Below are 25062 nucleotides of genomic sequence, written 5' to 3'. Positions count from 1 at the left end.
ACCCTGAGAGTACCTCACCCTGAGAGTACCTCACCCTGAGAGTACCTAACCCTGAGAGTACCTAACCCTGAGTACCTAACCCTGAGAGTACCTAACCCTGAGTACCTCACCCTGAGAGTACCTAACCCTGAGAGTACCTAACCCTGAGTACCTCACCCTGAGAGTACCTAACCCTGAGAGTACCTAACCCTGAGTACCTCACCCTGAGAGTACCTAACCCTGAGAGTACCTAACCCTGAGAGTACCTAACCCTGAGAGTACCTAACCCTGAGAGTACCTAACCCTGAGAGTACCTCAAACTGAGAGTACCTCACCCTGAGAGTACCTCACCCTGAGAGTACCTCAAACTGAGAGTACCTCACCCTGAGAGTACCTCACCCTGAGAGTACCTCAAACTGAGAGTACCTCACCCTGAGAGTACCTCACCCTGAGAGTACCTAACCCTGAGAGTACCTAACCCTAAGAGTACCTCAAACTGAGAGTACCTCACCCTGAGAGTACCTAACCCTGAGTACCTGACACTGAGAGTACCTCAAACTGAGAGTACCTCACCCTGAGAGTACCTCACCCTGAGAGTACCTAACCCTGAGAGTACCTAACCCTGAGAGTACCTAACCCTGAGAGGACCTAACCCTGAGAGTACCTAACCCTAAGAGTACCTAACCCTGAGAGTACCTAACCCTGAGAGTACCTAACCCTGAGAGTACCTCACCCTGAGAGTACCTCACCCTGAGAGTACCTAACCCTGAGAGGACCTAACCCTGAGAGTACCTAACCCTAAGAGTACCTAACCCTGAGAGTACCTAACCCTGAGAGTACCTAACCCTGAGAGTACCTAACCCTGAGAGTACCTCAAACTGAGAGTACCTCACCCTGAGAGTACCTAACCCTGAGAGTACCTCAAACTGAGAGTACCTCACCCTGAGAGTACCTCACCCTGAGAGTACCTCACCCTGAGAGTACCTCACCCTGAGAGTACCTCACCCTGAGAGTACCTCAAACTGAGAGTACCTCACCCTGAGAGTACCTCACCCTGAGAGTACCTCACCCTGAGAGTACCTAACCCTGAGAGTACCTAACCCTAAGAGTACCTAACCCTGAGAGTACCTAACCCTGAGAGTACCTCAAACTGAGAGTACCTCACCCTGAGAGTACCTCACCCTGAGAGTACCTCACCCTGAGAGTACCTCACCCTGAGAGTACCTAACCCTGAGAGGACCTAACCCTGAGAGTACCTAACCCTAAGAGTACCTAACCCTGAGAGTACCTAACCCTGAGAGTACCTAACCCTGAGAGTACCTAACCCTGAGAGTACCTAACCCTGAGAGTACCTCAAACTGAGAGTACCTCACCCTGAGAGTACCTAACCCTGAGAGTACCTCAAACTGAGAGTACCTCACCCTGAGAGTACCTCACCCTGAGAGTACCTCACCCTGAGAGTACCTCACCCTGAGAGTACCTCACCCTGAGAGTACCTCAAACTGAGAGTACCTCACCCTGAGAGTACCTCACCCTGAGAGTACCTCACCCTGAGAGTACCTCACCCTGAGAGTACCTAACCCTAAGAGTACCTAACCCTGAGAGTACCTAACCCTGAGAGTACCTAACCCTAAGAGTACCTAACCCTGAGAGTACCTAACCCTGAGAGTACCTAACCCTAAGAGTACCTAACCCTGAGAGTACCTAACCCTGAGAGTACCTCAAACTGAGAGTACCTCAAACTGAGAGTACCTCACCCTGAGAGTACCTCACCCTGAGAGTACCTCACCCTGAGAGTACCTAACCCTAAGAGTACCTAACCCTGAGAGTACCTAACCCTGAGAGTACCTAACCCTAAGAGTACCTAACCCTGAGAGTACCTAACCCTGAGAGTACCTCAACCTGAGAGTACCTCAAACTGAGAGTACCTAACACTGAGAGTACGTAACCCTGAGAATACCTCAAACTGAGAGTACCTAACACTGAGAGTACCTAACCCTAAGAGTACCTAACCCTGAGAGTACCTAACCCTGAGAGTACCTCACCCTGAGAGTACCTCAAACTGAGAGTACCTCACACTGAGAGTACCTAACCCTGAGAGTACCTAGCCCTGAGAGTACCTCACCCTGAGAGTACCTCAAACTGAGAGTACCTAACACTGAGAGTACCTCACACTGAGAGTACCTAGCCCTGAGAGTACCTAGCCCTGAGAGTACCTAGCCCTGAGAGTACCTCACCCTGAGAGTACCTCACCCTGAGAGTACCTCACCCTGAGAGTACCTAACCCTGAGAGTACCTCACCCTGAGAGTACCTGACACTGAGAGTACCTAACCCTGAGAGTACCTAACCCTGAGAGTACCTCAAACTGAGAGTACCTAACCCTGAGTACCTGACACTGAGAGTACCTGACACTGAGAGTACCTCAAACTGAGAGTACCTCACCCTGAGAGTACCTAACCCTGAGAGTACCTCACCCTGAGAGTACCTGACACTGAGAGTACCTCACCCTGAGAGTACCTGAAACTGAGAGTACCTCAAACTGAGAGTACCTCAAACTGAGAGTACCTCAAACTGAGAGTACCTAACACTGAGAGTACCTAACACTGAGAGTACCTGACACTGAGAGTACCTCAAACTGAGAGTACCTAACACTGAGAGTACCTCACACTGAGAGTACCTAACACTGAGAGTACCTCACACTGAGAGTACCTAACACTGAGAGTACCTCACACTGAGAGTACCTAACACTGAGAGTACCTCACACTGAGAGTACCTTACCCTGAGAGTACCTCAAACTGAGATTACCTAACCCTGAGTACCTCAAACTGAGAGTACCTAAAACTGAGAGTACCTAACCCTGAGTACCTAAAACTGAGAGTACCTAACCCTGAGAGTACCTCACACTGAGAGTACCTAACACTGAGAGCACCTAACCCTGAGAGTACCTAAAACTGAGAGTACCTAACCCTGAGTACCTCAAACTGAGAGTACCTAAAACTGAGAGTACCTAACCCTGAGTACCTCAAACTGAGAGTACATCACCCTGAGAGTATCTCAAACTGAGAGTACCTAACACTGAGAGTACCTAACACTGAGAGCACCTAACCCTGAGAGTACCTAAAACTGAGAGTACCTAACCCTGAGTACCTCAAACTGAGAGTACCTAAAACTGAGAGTACCTAACCCTGAGTACCTCAAACTGAGAGTACATCACCCTGAGAGTATCTCAAACTGAGAGTACCTAACACTGAGAGTACCTAACACTGAGAGTACCTAACCCTGAGAGTACCTCAAACTGAGAGTACCTAAAACTGAGAGTACCTAACCCTGAGAGTACCTGACACTGAGAGTACCTCAAACTGAGAGTACCTAACACTGAGAGTACCTAACACTGAGAGTACCTCACCCTGAGAGTACCTGACACTGAGAGTACCTCACCCTGAGAGTACCTAACCCTGAGAGTACCTCACCCTGAGAGTACCTAACCCTGAGAGTACCTGACACTGAGAGTACCTAACCCTGAGAGTACCTCACCCTGAGAGTACCTAACCCTGAGAGTACCTGACACTGAGAGTACCTCACCCTGAGAGTACCTGACACTGAGAGTACCTCACCCTGAGAGTACCTAACCCTGAGAGTACCTGAAACTGAGAGTACCTAAAACTGAGAGTACCTAAAACTGAGAGTACATCACCCTGAGAGTATCTCAAACTGAGAGTACTTAACACTGAGAGTACCTAACACTGAGAGTACCTGACACTGAGAGTACCTCAAACTGAGAGTACCTCAAACTGAGAGTACCTAACACTGAGAGTACCTTACCCTGAGAGTACTTCACCCTGAGAGTACCTCACCCTGAGAGTACCTAACACTGAGAGTACCTGACACTGAGAGTACCTCAAACTGAGAGTACATAACACTGAGAGTACCTAACCCTGAGAGTACCTAACCCTGAGAGGACCTAACCCTGAGAGTACCTGACACTGAGAGTACCTCAAACTGAGAGTACCTCAAACTGAGAGTACCTAACACTGAGAGTACCTGACACTGAGAGTACCTCACACTGAGAGTACCTAACACTGAGAGTACCTCACACTGAGAGTACCTCACACTGAGAGTATCTCAAACTGAGAGTACCTAACCCTGAGAGTACCTAACACTGAGAGTACCTCACACTGAGAGTACCTCACACTGAGAGTATCTCAAACTGAGAGTACCTAACCCTGAGAGTACCTAACCCTGAGAGTACCTAACACTGAGAGTACCTAACACTGAGAGTACCTCACACTGAGAGTACCTCACACTGAGAGTATCTCAAACTGAGAGTACCTAACCCTGAGAGGACCTAACCCTGAGAGGACCTAACCCTGAGAGTACCTAACCCTAACCCTGAGGGACTCACCGATGGCCAGCTGGGCCGGAGTGCAGTTGAGTTTGTCGGCCACCAGGTGGAGCTCTCGGATCTTACTCAGCTGGTTCTTCCCCTCGTCACTGCAGAGGCGCTCCTTCAGCCACGAGTACCCCTGAAACATGAGAGAGGACCCCTGAAACATGAGAGAGTACCCCTGAAACATGAGAGAGTACCCCTGAAACATGAGAGAGGACCCCTGAAACATGAGAGAGTACCCCTGAAACATGAGAGGACCCCTGAAACATGAGAGGACCCCTGAAACATGAGAGAGTACCCCTGAAACATGAGAGGGGACCCCTAAAAATAAAGGAGAGTACTGAGAAACACCACCTGACACATGAGAGTGGCTGTTTACACTTCTGTAGTTACTCTCTTTAGCATTAGCTCTGCAGCGCTCAGAGTTAAGATACTCTGTAGGTACAATGTAGTTACTCTGTAGTTACTCTGTAGTTATTCTGTAGGTACTCTGTAGGTACTCTGTAGTTACTCTGTAGGTACTCTGTAGTTATTCTGTAGTTACTCTGTAGGTACTCTGTAGGTACTCTGTAGTTATTCTGTAGTTATTCTGTAGTTACTCTGTAGGTACTCTGTAGGTACTCTGTAGTTATTCTGTAGGTACTCTGTAGGTACTCTGTAGTTATTCTGTAGTTACTCTGTAGTTACTCTGTAGGTACTCTGTAGGTACTCTGTAGGTACTCTGTAGTTACTCTGTAGGTACTCTGTAGTCACTCTGTAGTTACTCTGTAGGTACTCTGTAGTTACTCTGTAGGTACTCTGTAGTTACTCTGTAGGTACTCTGTAGTTACTCTGTAGTCACTCTGTAGTTACTCTGTAGGTACTCTGTAGGTACTCTGTAGTTATTCTGTAGTTACTCTGTAGGTACTCTAGTTACTCTGTAGTTACTCTGTAGGTACCCTGTAGGTACTCTGTAGGTACTCTGTAGGTACTCTGTAGTTACTCTGTAGGTACTCTGTAGGTACTCTGTAGGTACTCTGTAGGTACTCTGTAGGTACTCTGTAGTTACTCTGTAGGTACTCTGTAGTTACTCTGTAGGTACTCTGTAGGTACTCTGTAGGTACTCTGTAGTTACTCTGTAGGTACTCTGTAGGTACTCTGTAGGTACTCTGTAGTTACTCTGTAGGTACTCTGTAGGTACTCTGTAGTTACTCTGTAGGTACTCTGTAGGTACTCTGTAGTTATTCTGTAGTTACTCTGTAGTTATTCTGTAGTTACTCTGTAGGTACTCTGTAGTTACTCTGCAGTTACTCTGTAGTTACTCTGTAGGTACTCTGTAGTTACTCTGTAGGTACTCTGTAGTTATTCTGTAGTTATTCTTTAGTTACTCTGTAGTTACTCTGTAGGTACTCTGTAGGTACTCTGTAGGTACTCTGTAGGTACTCTGTAGGTACTCACTTGGACAGTAGCTCTGCAGTGCTCCGGGTTAAGTTACTCTGTAGTTACTCTGTAGGTACTCTGTAGTTACTCTGTAGTTACTCTGTAGGTACTCTGTAGTTACTCTGTAGGTACTCTGTAGGTACTCTGTAGTTACTCTGTAGGTACTCTGTAGTTACTCTGTAGGTACTCTGTAGGTACTCTGTAGTTACTCTGTAGTTACTCTGTAGGTACTCTGTAGGTACTCTGTAGGTACTCTGTAGTTACTCTGTAGTTACTCTGTAGGTACTCTGTAGGTACTCTGTAGGTACTCTGTAGGTACTCTGTAGTTACTCTGTAGGTACTCTGTAGTTACTCTGTAGGTACTCTGTAGTTACTCTGTAGGTACTCTGTAGGTACTCTGTAGGTACTCTGTAGGTACTCTGTAGTTACTCTGTAGGTACTCTGTAGTTACTCTGTAGGTACTCTGTAGGTACTCTGTAGTTACTCTGTAGGTACTCTGTAGTTACTCTGTAGGTACTCTGTAGTTACTCTGTAGGTACTCTGTAGGTACTCTGTAGGTACTCTGTAGTTACTCTGTAGGTACTCTGTAGGTACTCTGTAGTTACTCTGTAGGTACTCTGTAGTTACTCTGTAGGTACTCTGTAGGTACTCTGTAGTTACTCTGTAGGTACTCTGTAGGTACTCTGTAGGTACTCTGTAGTTACTCTGTAGTTACTCTGTAGGTACTCTGTAGGTACTCTGTAGTTACTCTGTAGGTACTCTGTAGGTACTCTGTAGGTACTCTGTAGTTACTCTGTAGGTACTCTGTAGGTACTCTGTAGTTACTCTGTAGGTACTCTGTAGGTACTCTGTAGGTACTCTGTAGTTACTCTGTAGGTACTCTGTAGGTACTCTGTAGTTACTCTGTAGGTACTCTGTAGTTACTCTGTAGGTACTCTGTAGGTACTCTGTAGTTACTCTGTAGTTACTCTGTAGGTACTCTGTAGTTACTCTGTAGGTACTCTGTAGGTACTCTGTAGGTACTCTGTAGTTACTCTGTAGTTACTCTGTAGGTACTCTGTAGTTACTCTGTAGGTACTCTGTAGGTACTCTGTAGGTACTCTGTAGTTACTCTGTAGGTACTCTGTAGGTACTCTGTAGGTACTCTGTAGTTACTCTGTAGGTACTCTGTAGGTACTCTGTAGGTACTCTGTAGTTACTCTGTAGTTACTCTGTAGGTACTCTGTAGGTACTCTGTAGTTACTCTGTAGGTACTCTGTAGGTACTCTGTAGTTACTCTGTAGTTACTCTGTAGGTACTCTGTAGTTACTCTGTAGGTACTCTGTAGGTACTCTGTAGTTACTCTGTAGGTACTCTGTAGTTACTCTGTAGTTACTCTGTAGGTACTCTGTAGTTACTCTGTAGGTACTCTGTAGGTACTCTGTAGTTACTCTGTAGGTACTCTGTAGGTACTCTGTAGGTACTCACTTGGACAGTAGCTCTGCAGTGCTCCGGGACGCCCTGGTTGTATTTCCCGGTGATGAGTCCAGAGGCCAGAGGAGACCAGGTGACCGCGCCCACACCTACAGCAGGTACTCCTCAGTCACACAGCTCAGAGATACACACATGTAAAAGCATGAGCAGGCGTCTGTACCGATCTTATGGTAAAGCTCCGGCAGCTGCAGCTCCACTTTGTCCCGGTGAAAGTAGTGATATTCAGACTGTTCACAAACCGGAGCCACCAGGTTAAACTGACGAGCCACGGAGTACGCCTCCTACAGGAGAGACAAGGAACTACAGCTTAATATGAGCCTCCTACAGGAGAGACAAGGAACTACAGCTTAATATGAGCCTCCTACAGGACAGACAAGGAACTACAGCTTAATATAAGCCTCCTACAGGACAGACAAGGAACTACAGCTTAATATGAGCCTCCTACAGGAGAGACAAGGAACTACAGCTTAATATGAGCCTCCTACAGGACAGACAAGGAACTACAGCTTAATATGAGCCTCCTACAGGACAGACAAGGAACTACAGCTTAATATAAGCCTCCTACAGGACAGACAAGGAACTACAGCTTAATATGAGCCTCCTACAGGAGAGACAAGGAACTACAGCTTAATATGAGCCTCCTACAGGACAGACAAGGAACTACAGCTTAATATAAGCCTCCTACAGGACAGACAAGGAACTACAGCTTAATATGAGCCTCCTACAGGAGAGACAAGGAACTACAGCTTAATATGAGCCTCCTACAGGACAGACAAGGAACTACAGCTTAATATGAGCCTCCTACAGGAGAGACAAGGAACTACAGCTTAATATGAGCCTCCTACAGGAGAGACAAGGAACTACAGCTTAATATGAGCCTCCTACAGGAGAGACAAGGAACTACAGCTTAATATGAGCCTCCTACAGGAGAGACAAGGAACTACAGCTTAATATGAGCCTCCTACAGGACAGACAAGGAACTACAGCTTAATATGAGCCTCCTACAGGAGAGACAAGGAACTACAGCTTAATATGAGCCTCCTACAGGAGAGACAAGGAACTACAGCTTAATATGAGCCTCCTACAGGAGAGACAAGGAACTACAGCTTAATATAAGCCTCCTACAGGAGACACAAGGAACTACAGCTTAATATAAGCCTCCTACAGGAGACACAAGGAACTACAGCTTAATATAAGCCTCCTACAGGAGAGACAAGGAACTACAGCTTAATATAAGCCTCCTACAGGAGAGACAAGGAACTACAGCTTAATATAAGCCTCCTACAGGAGAGACAAGGAACTACAGCTTAATATGAGCCTCCTACAGGAGACACAAGGAACTACAGCTTAATATAAGCCTCCTACAGGAGAGACAAGGAACTACAGCTTAATATGAGCCTCCTACAGGAGAGACAAGGAACTACAGCTTAATATGAGCCTCCTACAGGACAGACAAGGAACTACAGCTTAATATGAGCCTCCTACAGGACAGACAAGGAACTACAGCTTAATATAAGCCTCCTACAGGACAGACAAGGAACTACAGCTTAATATGAGCCTCCTACAGGAGAGACAAGGAACTACAGCTTAATATGAGCCTCCTACAGGACAGACAAGGAACTACAGCTTAATATAAGCCTCCTACAGGACAGACAAGGAACTACAGCTTAATATGAGCCTCCTACAGGAGAGACAAGGAACTACAGCTTAATATGAGCCTCCTACAGGACAGACAAGGAACTACAGCTTAATATGAGCCTCCTACAGGAGAGACAAGGAACTACAGCTTAATATGAGCCTCCTACAGGACAGACAAGGAACTACAGCTTAATATGAGCCTCCTACAGGAGAGACAAGGAACTACAGCTTAATATGAGCCTCCTACAGGAGAGACAAGGAACTACAGCTTAATATGAGCCTCCTACAGGAGACACAAGGAACTACAGCTTAATATGAGCCTCCTACTGGACAGACAAGGAACTACAGCTTAATATGAGCCTCCTACAGGAGACACAAGGAACTACAGCTTAATATAAGCCTCCTACAGGAGAGACAAGGAACTACAGCTTAATATGAGCCTCCTACAGGAGAGACAAGGAACTACAGCTTAATATGAGCCTCCTACAGGAGACACAAGGAACTACAGCTTAATATAAGCCTCCTACAGGAGACACAAGGAACTACAGCTTAATATAAGCCTCCTACAGGAGACACAAGGAACTACAGCTTAATATAAGCCTCCTACAGGAGAGACAAGGAACTACAGCTTAATATAAGCCTCCTACAGGAGAGACAAGGAACTACAGCTTAATATAAGCCTCCTACAGGAGAGACAAGGAACTACAGCTTAATATGAGCCTCCTACAGGAGAGACAAGGAACTACAGCTTAATATGAGCCTCCTACAGGAGAGACAAGGAACTACAGCTTAATATGAGCCTCCTACTGGACAGACAAGGAACTGCAGCTTAATATAAGCCTCCTACAGGAGAGACAAGGAACTACAGCTTAATATAAGCCTCCTACAGGAGAGACAAGGAACTACAGCTTAATATGAGCCTCCTACAGGAGAGACAAGGAACTACAGCTTAATATAAGCCTCCTACAGGAGAGACAAGGAACTACAGCTTAATATAGGCCTCCTACAGGAGAGACAAGGAACTACAGCTTAATATGAGCCTCCTACAGGAGACACAAGGAACTACAGCTTAATATAAGCCTCCTACAGGAGACACAAGGAACTACAGCTTAATATGAGCCTCCTACAGGAGACACAAGGAACTACAGCTTAATATGAGCCTCCTACAGGAGAGACAAGGAACTACAGCTTAATATGAGCCTCCTACAGGAGAGACAATATACAGGTTAAACTGGGTGAGGTGAGCAGGACGGGCAGGATATTATACATACAGTATATTAAACATATATATATTATACACACATTTGTATTATACATATATATATTAAACATATATATATTATACATATATATAATATACATACATATATTATACATATATATATTATACATATATATCTTATACATATATATATTATATATATATATTATACATATATATTATACATATATATATTATATATATATATATATATATTATACGTACATATATTATACATATATATTATACATATATATATATTATACATATATATTATACATACATATATTATACATATATATTATACATATATATATTATACGTACATATATTATATATATATATATATTATACATATATATATGTATAATATATATATATATTATACATACATATATATATTATACATATATATATTATACATATATATATATTATACATATATATATATTATACATATATATATTATACATATATATATTATACATACATATATTATACATATATATATATTATATATATATATATATATTATACATATATATATTATACATACATATATATTATACATATATATATATTATACATATATATATTATACATACATATATATATTATACATATATATATATTATAAATATATATATTATACATATATATATTATACATACATATATTGTACATATATATATTATACATATGTATATATTATACATATATATATTATACATACATATATTATACATACATATATTATACATATATATGTATTATACATATATATATTATACATACATATATATATTATACATATATATATTATACATATACATATATTATACATATATATATATATTATACATATATATATTATACATATATATATATTATACATATATATATTATACGTACATATATTATACATATATATATTATACATACATATATATATTATACATATATATATTATACATATATATATTATACATACATATATATATTACATATATATATTATACGTACATATATTATACATATATATATTATACATACATATATATATTATACATATATATATTATACATACATATATATATTATACATATATATATTATACATACATATATATATTATACATATATATATTATACATATATATATTATACATATATATATTGTACATACATATATATATTATACATATATATATTATACATACATATATATATTACATATATATATTATACATAAGTCTCACCATGATCTCGACGGGGCTCCAGCGCGACGTCCCCCAGTACAAGGCCAGACCCTGCTCGATCACAAACGACATGGCCCTGACCACCTCTGAGCAAATACACACAAATATACAGTAAATACACACAAATATACAGTAAATACACACAAATATACATTAAATACACACAAATATACATTAAATACACACAAATATACATTAAATACACATTAAATATACACAAATACACAAAATATCACAATACCCACGTCAGACACAGGGAAAATGTCATTAATGACGCCCCGACATATTCGGGGTAAATATCCGAACAAAGACCTGAGACTCAGTAAACTTCACTAACTGTGTCAGGTTAGTGTGAAGCGTCTGGAGCTCAGAGCTCAGACACACTGAGGGAAACCTGAGACTCAGACTCAGTAAACTTCACTAACTGTGTCAGGTTAGTGTGAAGCGTCTGGAGCTCAGAGCTCAGTCACACTGAGGGAAACCTGAGACTCAGACTCAGTAAACTTCACTAACTGTGTCAGGTTAGTGTGAAGCGTCTGGGGCTCAGAGCTCAGTCACACTGAGGGAAACCTGAGACTCAGACTCAGTAAACTTCACTAACTGTGTCAGGTTAGTGTGAAGCGTCTGGAGCTCAGAGCTCAGTCACACTGAGGGAAACCTGAGACTCAGACTCAGTAAACTTCACTAACTGTGTCAGGTTAGTGTGAAGCGTCTGGAGCTCAGAGCTCAGTCACACTGAGGGAAACCTGAGACTCAGGCTCAGTAAACTTCACTAACTGTGTCAGGTTAGTGTGAAGCGTCTGGAGCTCAGAGCTCAGTCACACTGAGGGAAACCTGAGACTCAGACTCAGTAAACTTCACTAACTGTGTCAGGTTAGTGTGAAGCGTCTGGAGCTCAGAGCTCAGACACACTGAGGGAAACCTGAGACTCAGACTCAGTAAACTTCACTAACTGTGTCAGGTTAGTGTGAAGCGTCTGGAGCTCAGAGCTCAGTCACACTGAGGGAAACCTGAGACTCAGACTCAGTAAACTTCACTAACTGTGTCAGGTTAGTGTGAAGCGTCTGGAGCTCAGAGCTCAGTCACACTGAGGGAAACCTGAGACTCAGACTCAGTAAACTTCACTAACTGTGTCAGGTTAGTGTGAAGCGTCTGGAGCTCAGAGCTCAGACACACTGAGGGAAACCTGAGACTCAGACTCAGTAAACTTCACTAACTGTGTCAGGTTAGTGTGAAGCGTCTGGAGCTCAGAGCTCAGTCACACTGAGGGAAACCTGAGACCTGAGACTCAGTAAACTTCACTAACTGTGTCAGGTTAGTGTGAAGCGTCTGGAGCTCAGAGCTCAGTCACACTGAGGGAAACCTGAGACTCAGACTCAGTAAACTTCACTAACTGTGTCAGGTTAGTGTGAAGCGTCTGGAGCTCAGAGCTCAGTCACACTGAGGGAAACCTGAGACTCAGACTCAGTAAACTTCACTAACTGTGTCAGGTTAGTGTGAAGCGTCTGGAGCTCAGAGCTCAGTCACACTGAGGGAAACCTGAGGCCTGAGACCAGGTCCGACACAGAGACATGTCAGGGTGACCTCTGACCTTCCATGGGGGCGCTGATGTCGCTGCGATTCGCAAACACGATGTCGACATAATCGAGCTGCAGCCGAGACAGAGAACCACGAAGACCTGAAACATATACATATATATAGCTATAAACCTGCAACAGATACATATATATAAATATAAACCTGCAACATATATATATATACATATATATAGCTATAAACCTGCAACAGATACATATATATATATAAATATGAACCTGCAACATATACATATATATAACACATATATATATATATATAACACATACATATATATAACATATACATATATATAACACATACATATATATAACACATACATATATATAACACATACATATATATATATAACACATACATATATATAACACATACATATATATAACACATACATATATATAACACATACATATATATAACACATACATATATATAACACATACATATATATATATACACTGCTCACTAAAACACAATGTAGCTCCAGGTCAGTCAGATCTCTGGGATATCAGACTGTCCAGTGAGGAAGCCACGCTTATTGTGAATCAGCTTCACTTGGTGTTGTGGAAATGAAACAGACACAGGTGGAAATGAGAGACAATTAGCAAGATCACTCCAAAAGAGGAACCACAGACCATTTCCCTGTCTTCATCCTTTGGACCGTATTTTTGGAACACTTTTGCATTTGTCCAGTGTTCTCACCACTAGAGGCATCATGAGGAGCATCTACAACCCACAGAAGCTGCTCAGGGAGTGATGCTCATCCACAATGGCACGTCCAGTCGTGCTGTGGCAAGAAGGTTTGCTGTGTCTCCCAGCGCAGGGGGGTATGAGGGGGGTATGAGGGTGTATGAGGGGGGTATGAGGGCGGTATGAGGGGGGTATGAGGGGGGTATGAGGGGGGTGTGAGGGGGGTATGAGGGCGGTATGAGGGGGGTATGAGGGGGGTATGAGGGTGTATGAGGGGGGTATGAGGGGGGTATGAGGGGGGTGTGAGGGGGGTGTGAGGGTGGTGTGAGGGGGGTATGAGGGTGGTGTGAGGGGGGTATGAGGGGGGTATGAGGGTGGTATGAGGGGGGTGTGAGGGTGGTATGAGGGGGGTATGAGGGGGGTGTGAGGGGGGTGTGAAGGTGGTATGAGGGGGGTATGAGGGGGGTATGAGGGGGGTATGAGGGGGGTATGAGGGGGGTGTGAGGGGGGTATGAGGGGGGTATGAGGGTGGTATGAGGGTGGTATGAGGGTGGTATGAGGGCGGTATGAGGGGGGTATGAGGGGGGTATGAGGGTGGTATGAGGGGGGTATGAGGGGGGTATGAGGGGGGTGTGAGGGTGGTATGAGGGGGGTATGAGGGGGGTATGAGGGGGGTATGAGGGGGTTATGAGGGGGGTATGGGGGGGTATGAGGGGGGTATGGGGGGGTATGAGGGGGGTATGGGGGGGTATGAGGGCGGTATGAGGGGGGTGTGAGGGGGGTGTGAGGGGGGTGTGAGGGGGGTATGAGGGGGGTATGAGGGGGGTATGTGGGTGGTATGGGGGGGTATGAGGGGGGTATGAGGGTGGTATGAGGGGGGTGTGAGGGGGGTGTGAGGGGGGTGTGAGGGGGGTATGAGGGGGGTATGAGGGCGGTATGAGGGGGGGTATGAGGGGGGGGTATGAGGGCGGTATGAGGGCGGTATGAGGGGGGTGTGAGGGGGGTGTGAGGGGGGTGTGAGGGGGGTATGAGGGGGGTATGAGGGCGGTATGAGGGGGGTGTGAGGGGGGTGTGAGGGGGGTGTGAGGGGGGTATGAGGGGGGTATGAGGGCGGTATGAGGGGGGGTATGAGGGGGGGGTATGAGGGCGGTATGAGGGGGGTATGAGGGGGGTATGAGGGGGGTATGAGGGGGGGGTATGAGGGGGGGGTATGAGGGCGGTATGAGGGCGGTATGAGGGCGGTATGAGGGGGGTATGAGGGGGGTATGAGGGGGGTATGAGGGGGGTATGAGGGTGGTATGAGGGGGGTGTGAGGGGGGTATGAGGGGGGTATGAGGGCGGTATGAGGGGGGTATGAGGGTGGTATGAGGGCGGTATGAGGGGGGGTATGAGGGGGGGGTATGAGGGGGGTATGAGGGCGGTATGAGGGGGGTGTGAGGGGGGTGTGAGGGGGGTGTGAGGGGGGTATGAGGGGGGTATGAGGGCGGTATGAGGGGGGGTATGAGGGGGGGGTATGAGGGCGGTATGAGGGGGGTATGAGGGGGGTATGAGGGGGGTATGAGGGGGGTATGAGGGCGGTATGAGGGGGGTATGAGGGCGGTATGAGGGCGGTATGAGGGGGGTATGAGGGCGGTATGAGGGGGGTATGAGGGGGGTATGAGGGGGGTATGAGGGGGGTATGAGGGCGGTATGAGGGGGGTATGAGGGCGGTGTGAGGGCGGTATGAGGGGGGTATGAGGGGGGTATGAGGGGGGTATGAGGGGGGGTATGAGGGGGGGGTATGAGGGCGGTATGAGGGCGGTATGAGGGGGGTATGAGGGCGGTATGAGGGGGGTATGAGGGGGTGGTATGAGGGGGGTATGAGGGGGTATGAGGGTGGTATGAGGGGGGTATGAGGGGGGGGTATGAGGGTGGTATGAGGGGGTGGTATGAGGGGGGTATGAGGGGGGTATGAGGGCGGTATGAGGGGGGTATGAGGGCGGTATGAGGGCGGTATGAGGGGGGTATGAGGGGGGTATGAGGGGGGTATGAGGGGGGGTATGAGGGGGGTATGAGGGCGGTATGAGGGGGGTATGAGGGGGGTATGAGGGGGGTATGAGGGCGGTATGAGGGGGGTATGAGGGGGGGGTATGAGGGGGGGGTATGAGGGGGGTATGAGGGGGGTATGAGGGCGGTGTGAGGGCGGTATGAGGGGGGTATGAGGGGGGTATGAGGGGGGTATGAGGGCGGTATGAGGGGGGTATGAGGGGGGGGTATGAGGGGGGGGTATGAGGGCGGTATGAGGGCGGTATGAGGGTGGTATGAGGGGGGTATGAGGGGGGTATGAGGGGGGTATGAGGGGGGTATGAGGGTGGTATGAGGGGGGTGTGAGGGGGGTATGAGGGGGGTATGAGGGCGGTATGAGGGGGGTATGAGGGTGGTATGAGGGGGGTATGAGGGTGGTATGAGGGGGGTATGAGGGGGGTGTGAGGGCGGTATGAGGGGGGTATGAGGGGGGTATGAGGGCGGTATGAGGGGGGGGTATGAGGGCGGTATGAGGGGGGTATGAGGGGGGTATGAGGGGGGTATGAGGGGGGTATGAGGGGGGTATGAGGGGGGTATGAGGGGGGGGTATGAGGGCGGTATGAGGGGGGTATGAGGGGGGTATGAGGGGGGTATGAGGGTGGTATGAGGGGGGTATGAGGGGGGTATGAGGGGGGTATGAGGGCGGTATGAGGGGGGGGTATGAGGGCGGTATGAGGGGGGTATGAGGGGGGTATGAGGGGGATATGAGGGTGGTATGAGGGGGGTATGAGGGGGGTATGAGGGGGGGGTATGAGGGCGGTATGAGGGGGGTATGAGGGGGGGGTATGAGGGGGGTGTGAGGGTGGTATGAGGGGGGTGTGAGGGCGGTATGAGGGGGGTATGAGGGGGGTATGAGGGCGGTATGAGGGGGGGGTATGAGGGCGGTATGAGGGGGGTATGAGGGGGGTATGAGGGGGGTATGAGGGTGGTATGAGGGGGGTATGAGGGGGGTATGAGGGGGGGGTATGAGGGCGGTATGAGGGGGGTATGAGGGGGGTATGAGGGGGGTATGAGGGTGGTATGAGGGGGGTATGAGGGGGGTATGAGGGGGGTATTAGGGTGGTATGAGGGGGGTATGAGGGGGGTATGAGGGTGGTATGAGGGGGGTGTGAGGGGGGTATGAGGGGGGTATTAGGGTGGTATGAGGGGGGTATGAGGGGGTATGAGGGGGGTATGAGGGTGGTATGAGGGGGGTATGAGGGGGGTATGAGGGGGGTATGAGGGGGGTATTAGGGGGGTATGAGGGTGGTATGAGGGGGGTATGAGGGGGGGGTATGAGGGCGGTATGAGGGGGGTATGAGGGGGGTATGAGGGGGGTATGAGGGGGGTGTGAGGGGGGTATGAGGGGGGTATGAGGGGGGTATGAGGGTGGTATGAGGGGGGTGTGAGGGGGGTATGAGGGGGGTATGAGGGCGGTATGAGGGGGGTATGAGGGTGGTATGAGGGGGGTATGAGGGTGGTATGAGGGGGGTATGAGGGGGGGGTATGAGGGCGGTATGAGGGGGGTATGAGGGGGGTATGAGGGGGGTATGAGGGGGGTATGAGGGTGGTATGAGGGGGGTATGAGGGCGGTATGAGGTGGGTATGAGGGCGGTATGAGGGGGGTATGAGGGCGGTATGAGGTGGGTATGAGGGCGGTATGAGGGGGGTATGAGGGGGGTATGAGGGGGGTGTGAGGGGGGTATGAGGGGGGTATGAGGGGGGTATGAGGGCGGTATGAGGGCGGTATGAGGTGGGGGTATGAGGGCGGTATGAGGGGGGTATGAGGGCGGTGTGAGGGGGGTATGAGGGGGGTATGAGGGGGGTATGAGGGGGGTATGAGGGGGGTATGAGGGGGGTATGAGGGCGGTATGAGGGCGGTATGAGGGGGGTATGAGGGGGGTATGAGGGCGGTATGAGGGCGGTATGAGGTGGGGGTATGAGGGCGGTATGAGGGGGGTATGAGGGCGGTGTGAGGGGGGTGTGAGGGGGGTATGAGGGTGGTATGAGGGGGGTATGAGGGTGGTATGAGGGGGGTGTGAGGGGGGTATGAGGGCGGTGTGAGGGGGGTATGAGGGGGGGGTATGAGGGCGGTATGAGGGGGGTATGAGGGCGGTGTGAGGGGGGTGTGAGGGGGGTGTGAGGGGGGTATGAGGGCGGTATGAGGGGGGTATGAGGGTGGTATGAGGGCGGTGTGAGGGTGGTATGAGGGTGGTATGAGGGGGGTATGAGGGTGGTATGAGGGGGGTATGAGGGTGGTATGAGGGGGGTGTGAGGGGGGTATGAGGGCGGTGTGAGGGCGGTGTGAGGGGGGTGTGAGGTGGGGGTATGAGGGTGGTATGAGGGTGGTATGAGGGCGGTATGAGGGGGGTATGAGGGCGGTGTGAGGGGGGTGTGAGGGGGGGGTGTGAGGTGGGGGTATGAGGGTGGTATGAGGGTGGTATGAGGGTGGTATGAGGGGGGTATGAGGGTGGTATGAGGGGGGTATGAGGGGGGTATGAGGGCGGTATGAGGGGGGTATGAGGGGGGGGTATGAGGGCGGTATGAGGGGGGTATGAGGGCGGTATGAGGGTGGTATGAGGGGGGTGTGAGGGTGGTATGAGGGGGGGGTATGAGGGGGGTATGAGGGTGTATGAGGGGGGTATGAGGGGGGTATGAGGGCGGTATGAGGGGGGTGTGAGGGGGGGGTATGAGGGGGGGGTATGAGGGGGGTATGAGGGCGGTATGAGGGGGGTATGAGGGGGGTATGAGGGGGGTATGAGGGGGGTATGAGGGGGGTATGAGGGCGGTGTGAGGGGGGTATGAGGGCGGTATGAGGGGGGTATGAGGGGGGTATGAGGGGGGTATGAGGGGGGTATGAGGGGGGTATGAGGGCGGTATGAGGGGGGTATGAGGGGGGTATGAGGGGGGTATGAGGGCGGTGTGAGGGGGGTATGAGGGCGGTATGAGGGGGGTATGAGGGCGGTATGAGGGTGGTGTGAGGGGGGGGTATGAGGGGGGGGTATGAGGGGGGTATGAGGGGGGTATGAGGGCGGTATGAGGGGGGTATGAGGGGGGTATGAGGGCGGTATGAGGGGGGGGTATGAGGGGGGTGTGAGGGGGGTATGAGGGCGGTATGAGGGCGGTATGAGGGGGGTATGAGGGGGGTATGAGGGGGGTATGAGGGTGGTATGAGGGGGGTATGAGGGTGGTATGAGGGGGTATGAGGGGGGTATGAGGGGGGTGTGAGGGTGGTATGAGGGTGGTATGAGGGCGGTGTGAGGGGGGTATGAGGGGGGTATGAGGGGGGTATGAGGGGGGTATGAGGGGGGTATGAGGGTGGTATGAGGGGGGTATGAGGGCGGTATGAGGGGGGTATGAGGGGGGTATGAGGGGGGTATGAGGGGGGTATGAGGGGGGTATGAGGGGGGTATGAGGGCGGTATGAGGGGGGTATGAGGGGGGTATGAGGGTGGTATGAGTGGGGTATGAGGGGGGTATGAGGGGGGTATGAGGGGGGTATGAGGGTTGTATGAGGGTGGTATGAGGGGGGTATGAGGGGGGTATGAGGGTGGTATGAGGGGGGTATGAGGGGGGTATGAGGGTTGTATGAGGGTGGTATGAGGGGGGTATGAGGGGGGTATGAGGGGGGTATGAGGGGGGTATGAGGGTTGTATGAGGGTGGTATGAGGGGGGTATGAGGGGGGTATGAGGGGGGTATGAGGGGGGTATGAGGGTTGTATGAGGGGGTATGAGGGGGGTATGAGGGGGGTATGAGGGGGTATGAGGGGGGTATGAGGGGTGTATGAGGGGGGTATGAGGGGGGTATGAGGGGGGTATGAGGGTTGTATGAGGGTGGTATGAGGGCGGTGTGAGGGGGGTATGAGGGGGGTATGAGGGGGGTATGAGGGGGGTATGAGGGTTGTATGAGGGTGGTATGAGGGGTATGAGGGGGGTGTGAGGGGGGTATGAGGGGGGTATGAGGGGGGTATGAGGGTGGTGTGAGGGGGTATGAGGGGTGTATGAGGGGGGTATGAGGGGGGTATGAGGGTTGTATGAGGGTGATATGAGGGTGGTATGAGGGGGTATGAGGGGGGTATGAGGGGGGTATGAGGGGTGTATGAGGGGGGTATGAGGGGTGTATGAGGGGGGTATGAGGGGGGTATGAGGGGGGTATGAGGGGTATGAGGGGGGTGTGAGGGGGGTATGAGGGGGGTATGAGGGGGGTATGAGGGGGGGTATGAGGGGGGTATGAGGGGGGTATGAGGGGGGTATGAGGGGGGGTATGAGGGGGGTATGAGGGTGGTATGAGGGGGGTATGAGGGGGGTGTGAGGGGGTATGAGGGGGGTATGAGGGGGGTATGAGGGGGGTATGAGGGTGGTATGAGGGGGGTATGAGGGGGGTATGAGGGTTGTATGAGGGTGGTATGAGGGCGGTGTGAGGGGGGTATGAGGGTGGTATGAGGGGGGTATGAGGGGGGTATGAGGGGGGTATGAGGGTTGTATGAGGGGGTATGAGGGGGGTATGAGGGGGGTATGAGGGGGGTATGAGGGCGGTATGAGGGTGGTATGAGGGTGGTATGAGGGGGGTATGAGGGGGTATGAGGGGGGTATGAGGGTGGTATGAGGGTGGTATGAGGGCGGTATGAGGGGGGTATGAGGGGGGTATGAGGGCGGTATGAGGGGGGTATGAGGGCGGTATGAGGGGGGTATGAGGGTTGTATGAGGGCGGTATGAGGGGGGTATGAGGGCGGTGTGAGGGGGGTATGAGGGGGGTATGAGGGGGGTATGAGGGGGGGTATGAGGGGGGTATGAGGGTGGTATGAGGGGGGTATGAGGGGGGTGTGAGGGGGTATGAGGGGGGTATGAGGGGGGTATGAGGGGGGGTATGAGGGGGGTATGAGGGTGGTATGAGGGGGGTATGAGGGGGGTGTGAGGGGGTATGAGGGGGGTATGAGGGGGATATGAGGGGGGTATGAGGGTGGTGTGAGGGCGGTGTGAGGGGGGTATGAGGGTGGTATGAGGGGGGTATGAGGGGGGTATGAGGGGGGTATGAGGGTTGTATGAGGGGGTATGAGGGGGGTATGAGGGGGGTATGAGGGCGGTATGAGGGGGGTATGAGGGTTGTATGAGGGCGGTATGAGGGGGGTATGAGGGCGGTGTGAGGGGGGTATGAGGGTGGTATGAGGGGGGTATGAGGGGGGTATGAGGGTTGTATGAGGGTGGTATGAGGGCGGTGTGAGGGGGGTATGAGGGTGGTATGAGGGGGGTATGAGGGGGGTATGAGGGTTGTATGAGGGTGGTATGAGGGCGGTGTGAGGGGGGTATGAGGGTGGTATGAGGGGGGTATGAGGGGGGTATGAGGGTGGTATGAGGGGGGTATGAGGGGGGTATGAGGGGGGTATGAGGGCGTTGGGCCGGTGCTTACTGCCCAACACCGTGCAGCCCGATTGGCATTTGCCCGAGAACACAGCGATTGGCAGATTGGCCAGTGGTGCCTGTGCTCTTCACGGATGAGAGCAGGTTCACCCTGAGCACATGTGACAGACGTGACAGAGTCTGGAGACGCCCTGGAGAACGTTCTGCTGCTGCAACATCATCCAGCATGACCGGTTTGGTGGTGGGTCAGTGATGGTCTGGGGAGGCATTTCATTGGAGGGCCGCACAGCCCTCCATGTGCGAGCCAGAGGTTCCCTGACTGACATTGGGGACCGGGATGAGATCCTCAGACCTATTGTAAGACCATATGCTGGTGCTGTGGGCCCTGGGTTCCTTCTGATGCCTGATAATGCCAGGCCACATGTGGCAAGAGTGTGTCAGCAGGTCCTGCATGATGAAGGTATTGATGTTCTGGACTGGCCTGCCCGTTCCCCAGACTTAAATCCAATAGAGCACATCTGGGACATCATGTCTCGGTCCATCCATCAACGCCACGTCGCACCACAGACTGTCCAGGAGCTGACTGATGCTCTAATCCAGGTCTGGGAGGAGATCCCTCAGGAGGACATCCGTGGTCTCATCAGGAGCATGCCCAGGCGTTGTAGGGAGTGCATTCAGGCACGTGGAGGCCACACACACGACTGAGGATGATACAGACTCGTTTGGAGGAATTTCTACAGAATCTGGATCAACCAGTGACCTGATTTGTCACTTTGATTTTGACTATAGTTTTGGATCCAGACCTCCAGGGGCTGAGAATTTGATTTCCATTCATCATTCTTATGTTATTTTGTTCTCAACACATCGCCCGACACTATGAATAAAGATTTACATCCGAAAAATCTTATTGATTGACATCTACGATGTGTTTTTTGAGTGTGCATAAACCTGCAACACATACATATATATAACACATACATATATATAAGTATAAACCTGCAACATATACATATATATATAACTATAAACCTGCAACACATACATATATATAACACATACATATATATAAGTATAAACCTGCAACATATATATATATATATAACTATAAACCTGCAACACATACATATATATAACACATACATATATATATCACATACATATATATAACACATACATATATATAACTATAAACCTGAAACAGAAGGTGAGACTTTATGAATCTGACAAAGAGAAACTCTCAGTCGATAAAAATAAAAACTGTAAAAGGTAAAAGTCTGACCTTCAATGATGTGTTTCCGGGAAAGTCCCCGCTCCGTCTCCGCCCTGAAACACACACACACTGTTACACACACACTGTTACACACACACTGTTACACACACACTGTTACACACACACTGTTACACACACACACACTGTTACACACACACACACTGTTACACACACACTGTTACACACACACTGTTACACACACACTGTTACACACACACTGTTACACACACACTGTTACACACACACTGTTACACACACACTGTTACACACACACACACTGTTACACACACACTGTTACACACACACACTGTTACACACACACACTGTTACACACACACTGTTACACACACACTGTTACACACACACTGTTACACACACACTGTTACACACACACTGTTACACACACACACACTGTTACACACACACTGTTACACACACACTGTTACACACACACACACTGTTACACACACACTGTTACACACACACACTGTTACACACACACTGTTACACACACACTGTTACACACACACTGTTACACACACACACACACTGTTACACACACACACACTGTTACACACACACTGTTACACACACACTGTTACACACACACTGTTACACACACACTGTTACACACACACTGTTACACACACACACACTGTTACACACACACTGTTACACACACACACTGTTACACACACACTGTAACACACACACACACTGTTACACACACACACACTGTTACACACACACTGTAACACACACACACACTGTTACACACACACACACTGTTACACACACACTGTTACACACACACACACTGTTACACACACACTGTTACACACACACTGTTACACACACACACTGTTACACACACACTGTTACACACACACACACTGTTACACACACACTGTTACACACACACACACACACACACACTGTTACACACACACTGTTACACACACACTGTTACACACACACTGTTACACACACACTGTTACACACACACTGTTACACACACACACTGTTACACACACACACACTGTTACACACACACACTGTTACACACACACTGTTACACACACACACACTGTTACACACACACACTGTTACACACACACACTGTTACACACACACACACTGTTACACACACACTGTTACACACACACACTGTTACACACACACACACTGTTACACACACACACTGTTACACACACACACACTGTTACACACACACACTGTTACACACACACTGTTACACACACACTGTTACACACACACTGTTACACACACACTGTTACACACACACTGTTACACACACACTGTTACACACACACACACTGTTACACACACACACTGTTACACACACACACACTGTTACACACACACACTGTTACACAGACACTGTTACACACACACACACTGTTACACACACACTGTTACACACACACTGTTACACACACACTGTTACACACACACTGTTACACACACACACTGTTACACACACACTGTTACACACACACACTGTTACACACACACACTGTTACACACACACTGTTACACACACACACACTGTTACACACACACACACTGTTACACACACACACTGTTACACACACACACTGTTACACACACACACTGTTACACACACACTGTAACACACACACTGTTACACACACACACACACACTGTTACACACACACACTGTTACACACACACTGTAACACACACACTGTTACACACACACACACTGTTACACACACACTGTTACACACACACTGTTACACACACACTGTTACACACACACACACTGTTACACACACACTGTTACACACACACACACTGTTACACACACACTGTTACACACACACTGTTACACACACACTGTTACACACACACACTGTTACACACACACACACACTGTTACACACACACACACTGTTACACACACACTGTTACACACACACACACACTGTTACACACACACTGTTACACACACACACACACTGTTACACACACACACTGTTACACACACACACACACTGTTACACACACACACACTGTTACACACACACACACTGTTACACACACACACTGTTACACACACACACTGTTACACACACACACTGTTACACACACACACTGTTACACACACACTGTTACACACACACACACTGTTACACACACACTGTTACACACACACACACTGTTACACACACACACACTGTTACACACACACACTGTTACACACACACACTGTTACACACACACACTGTTACACACACACTGTTACACACACACTGTTACACACACACACACTGTTACACACACACTGTTACACACACACACACTGTTACACACACACTGTTACACACACACTGTTACACACACACACACTGTTACACACACACTGTTACACACACACTGTTACACACACACACTGTTACACACACACTGTTACACACACACACTGTTACACACACACTGTTACACACACACTGTTACACACACACACACTGTTACACACACACACACTGTTACACACACACACTGTTACACACACACACACTGTTACACACACACTGTTACACACACACACTGTTACACACACACTGTTACACACACACTGTTACACACACACTGTTACACACACACACTGTTACACACACACACTGTTACACACACACTGTTAC

At 48.7% G+C, this 25062-nt stretch overlaps 1 protein-coding gene across 3 annotated transcripts in view; it reads right to left on the bottom strand.

Moving 5' to 3' along the window:
• The window catches only part of LOC306980425 (voltage-gated potassium channel subunit beta-3-like), a 70369-nt gene that overhangs the window by 1698 nt on the left and 43609 nt on the right, over positions 1 to 25062 (bottom strand). For all 3 annotated transcript variants that reach the window (XM_079579793.1, XM_079579794.1, XM_079579792.1), the window contains 6 exons: positions 22382 to 22425; positions 13008 to 13094; positions 11417 to 11502; positions 7420 to 7540; positions 7254 to 7348; positions 4383 to 4503 (listed from right to left, as the gene is read on the bottom strand). In XM_079579793.1, coding sequence (XP_079435919.1) covers positions 4383 to 4503; positions 7254 to 7348; positions 7420 to 7540; positions 11417 to 11502; positions 13008 to 13094; positions 22382 to 22425 — 554 coding nt within the window. The remainder of the gene's footprint in view (positions 1 to 4382; positions 4504 to 7253; positions 7349 to 7419; positions 7541 to 11416; positions 11503 to 13007; positions 13095 to 22381; positions 22426 to 25062) is intronic.

This window comes from Gobius niger (assembly GCF_951799975.1).
Source record: "Gobius niger genome assembly, chromosome: 21".
NCBI classification, from domain to species: domain Eukaryota; kingdom Metazoa; phylum Chordata; class Actinopteri; order Gobiiformes; family Gobiidae; genus Gobius; species Gobius niger.
This window is presented reverse-complemented; position numbering and strand designations above follow the sequence as displayed.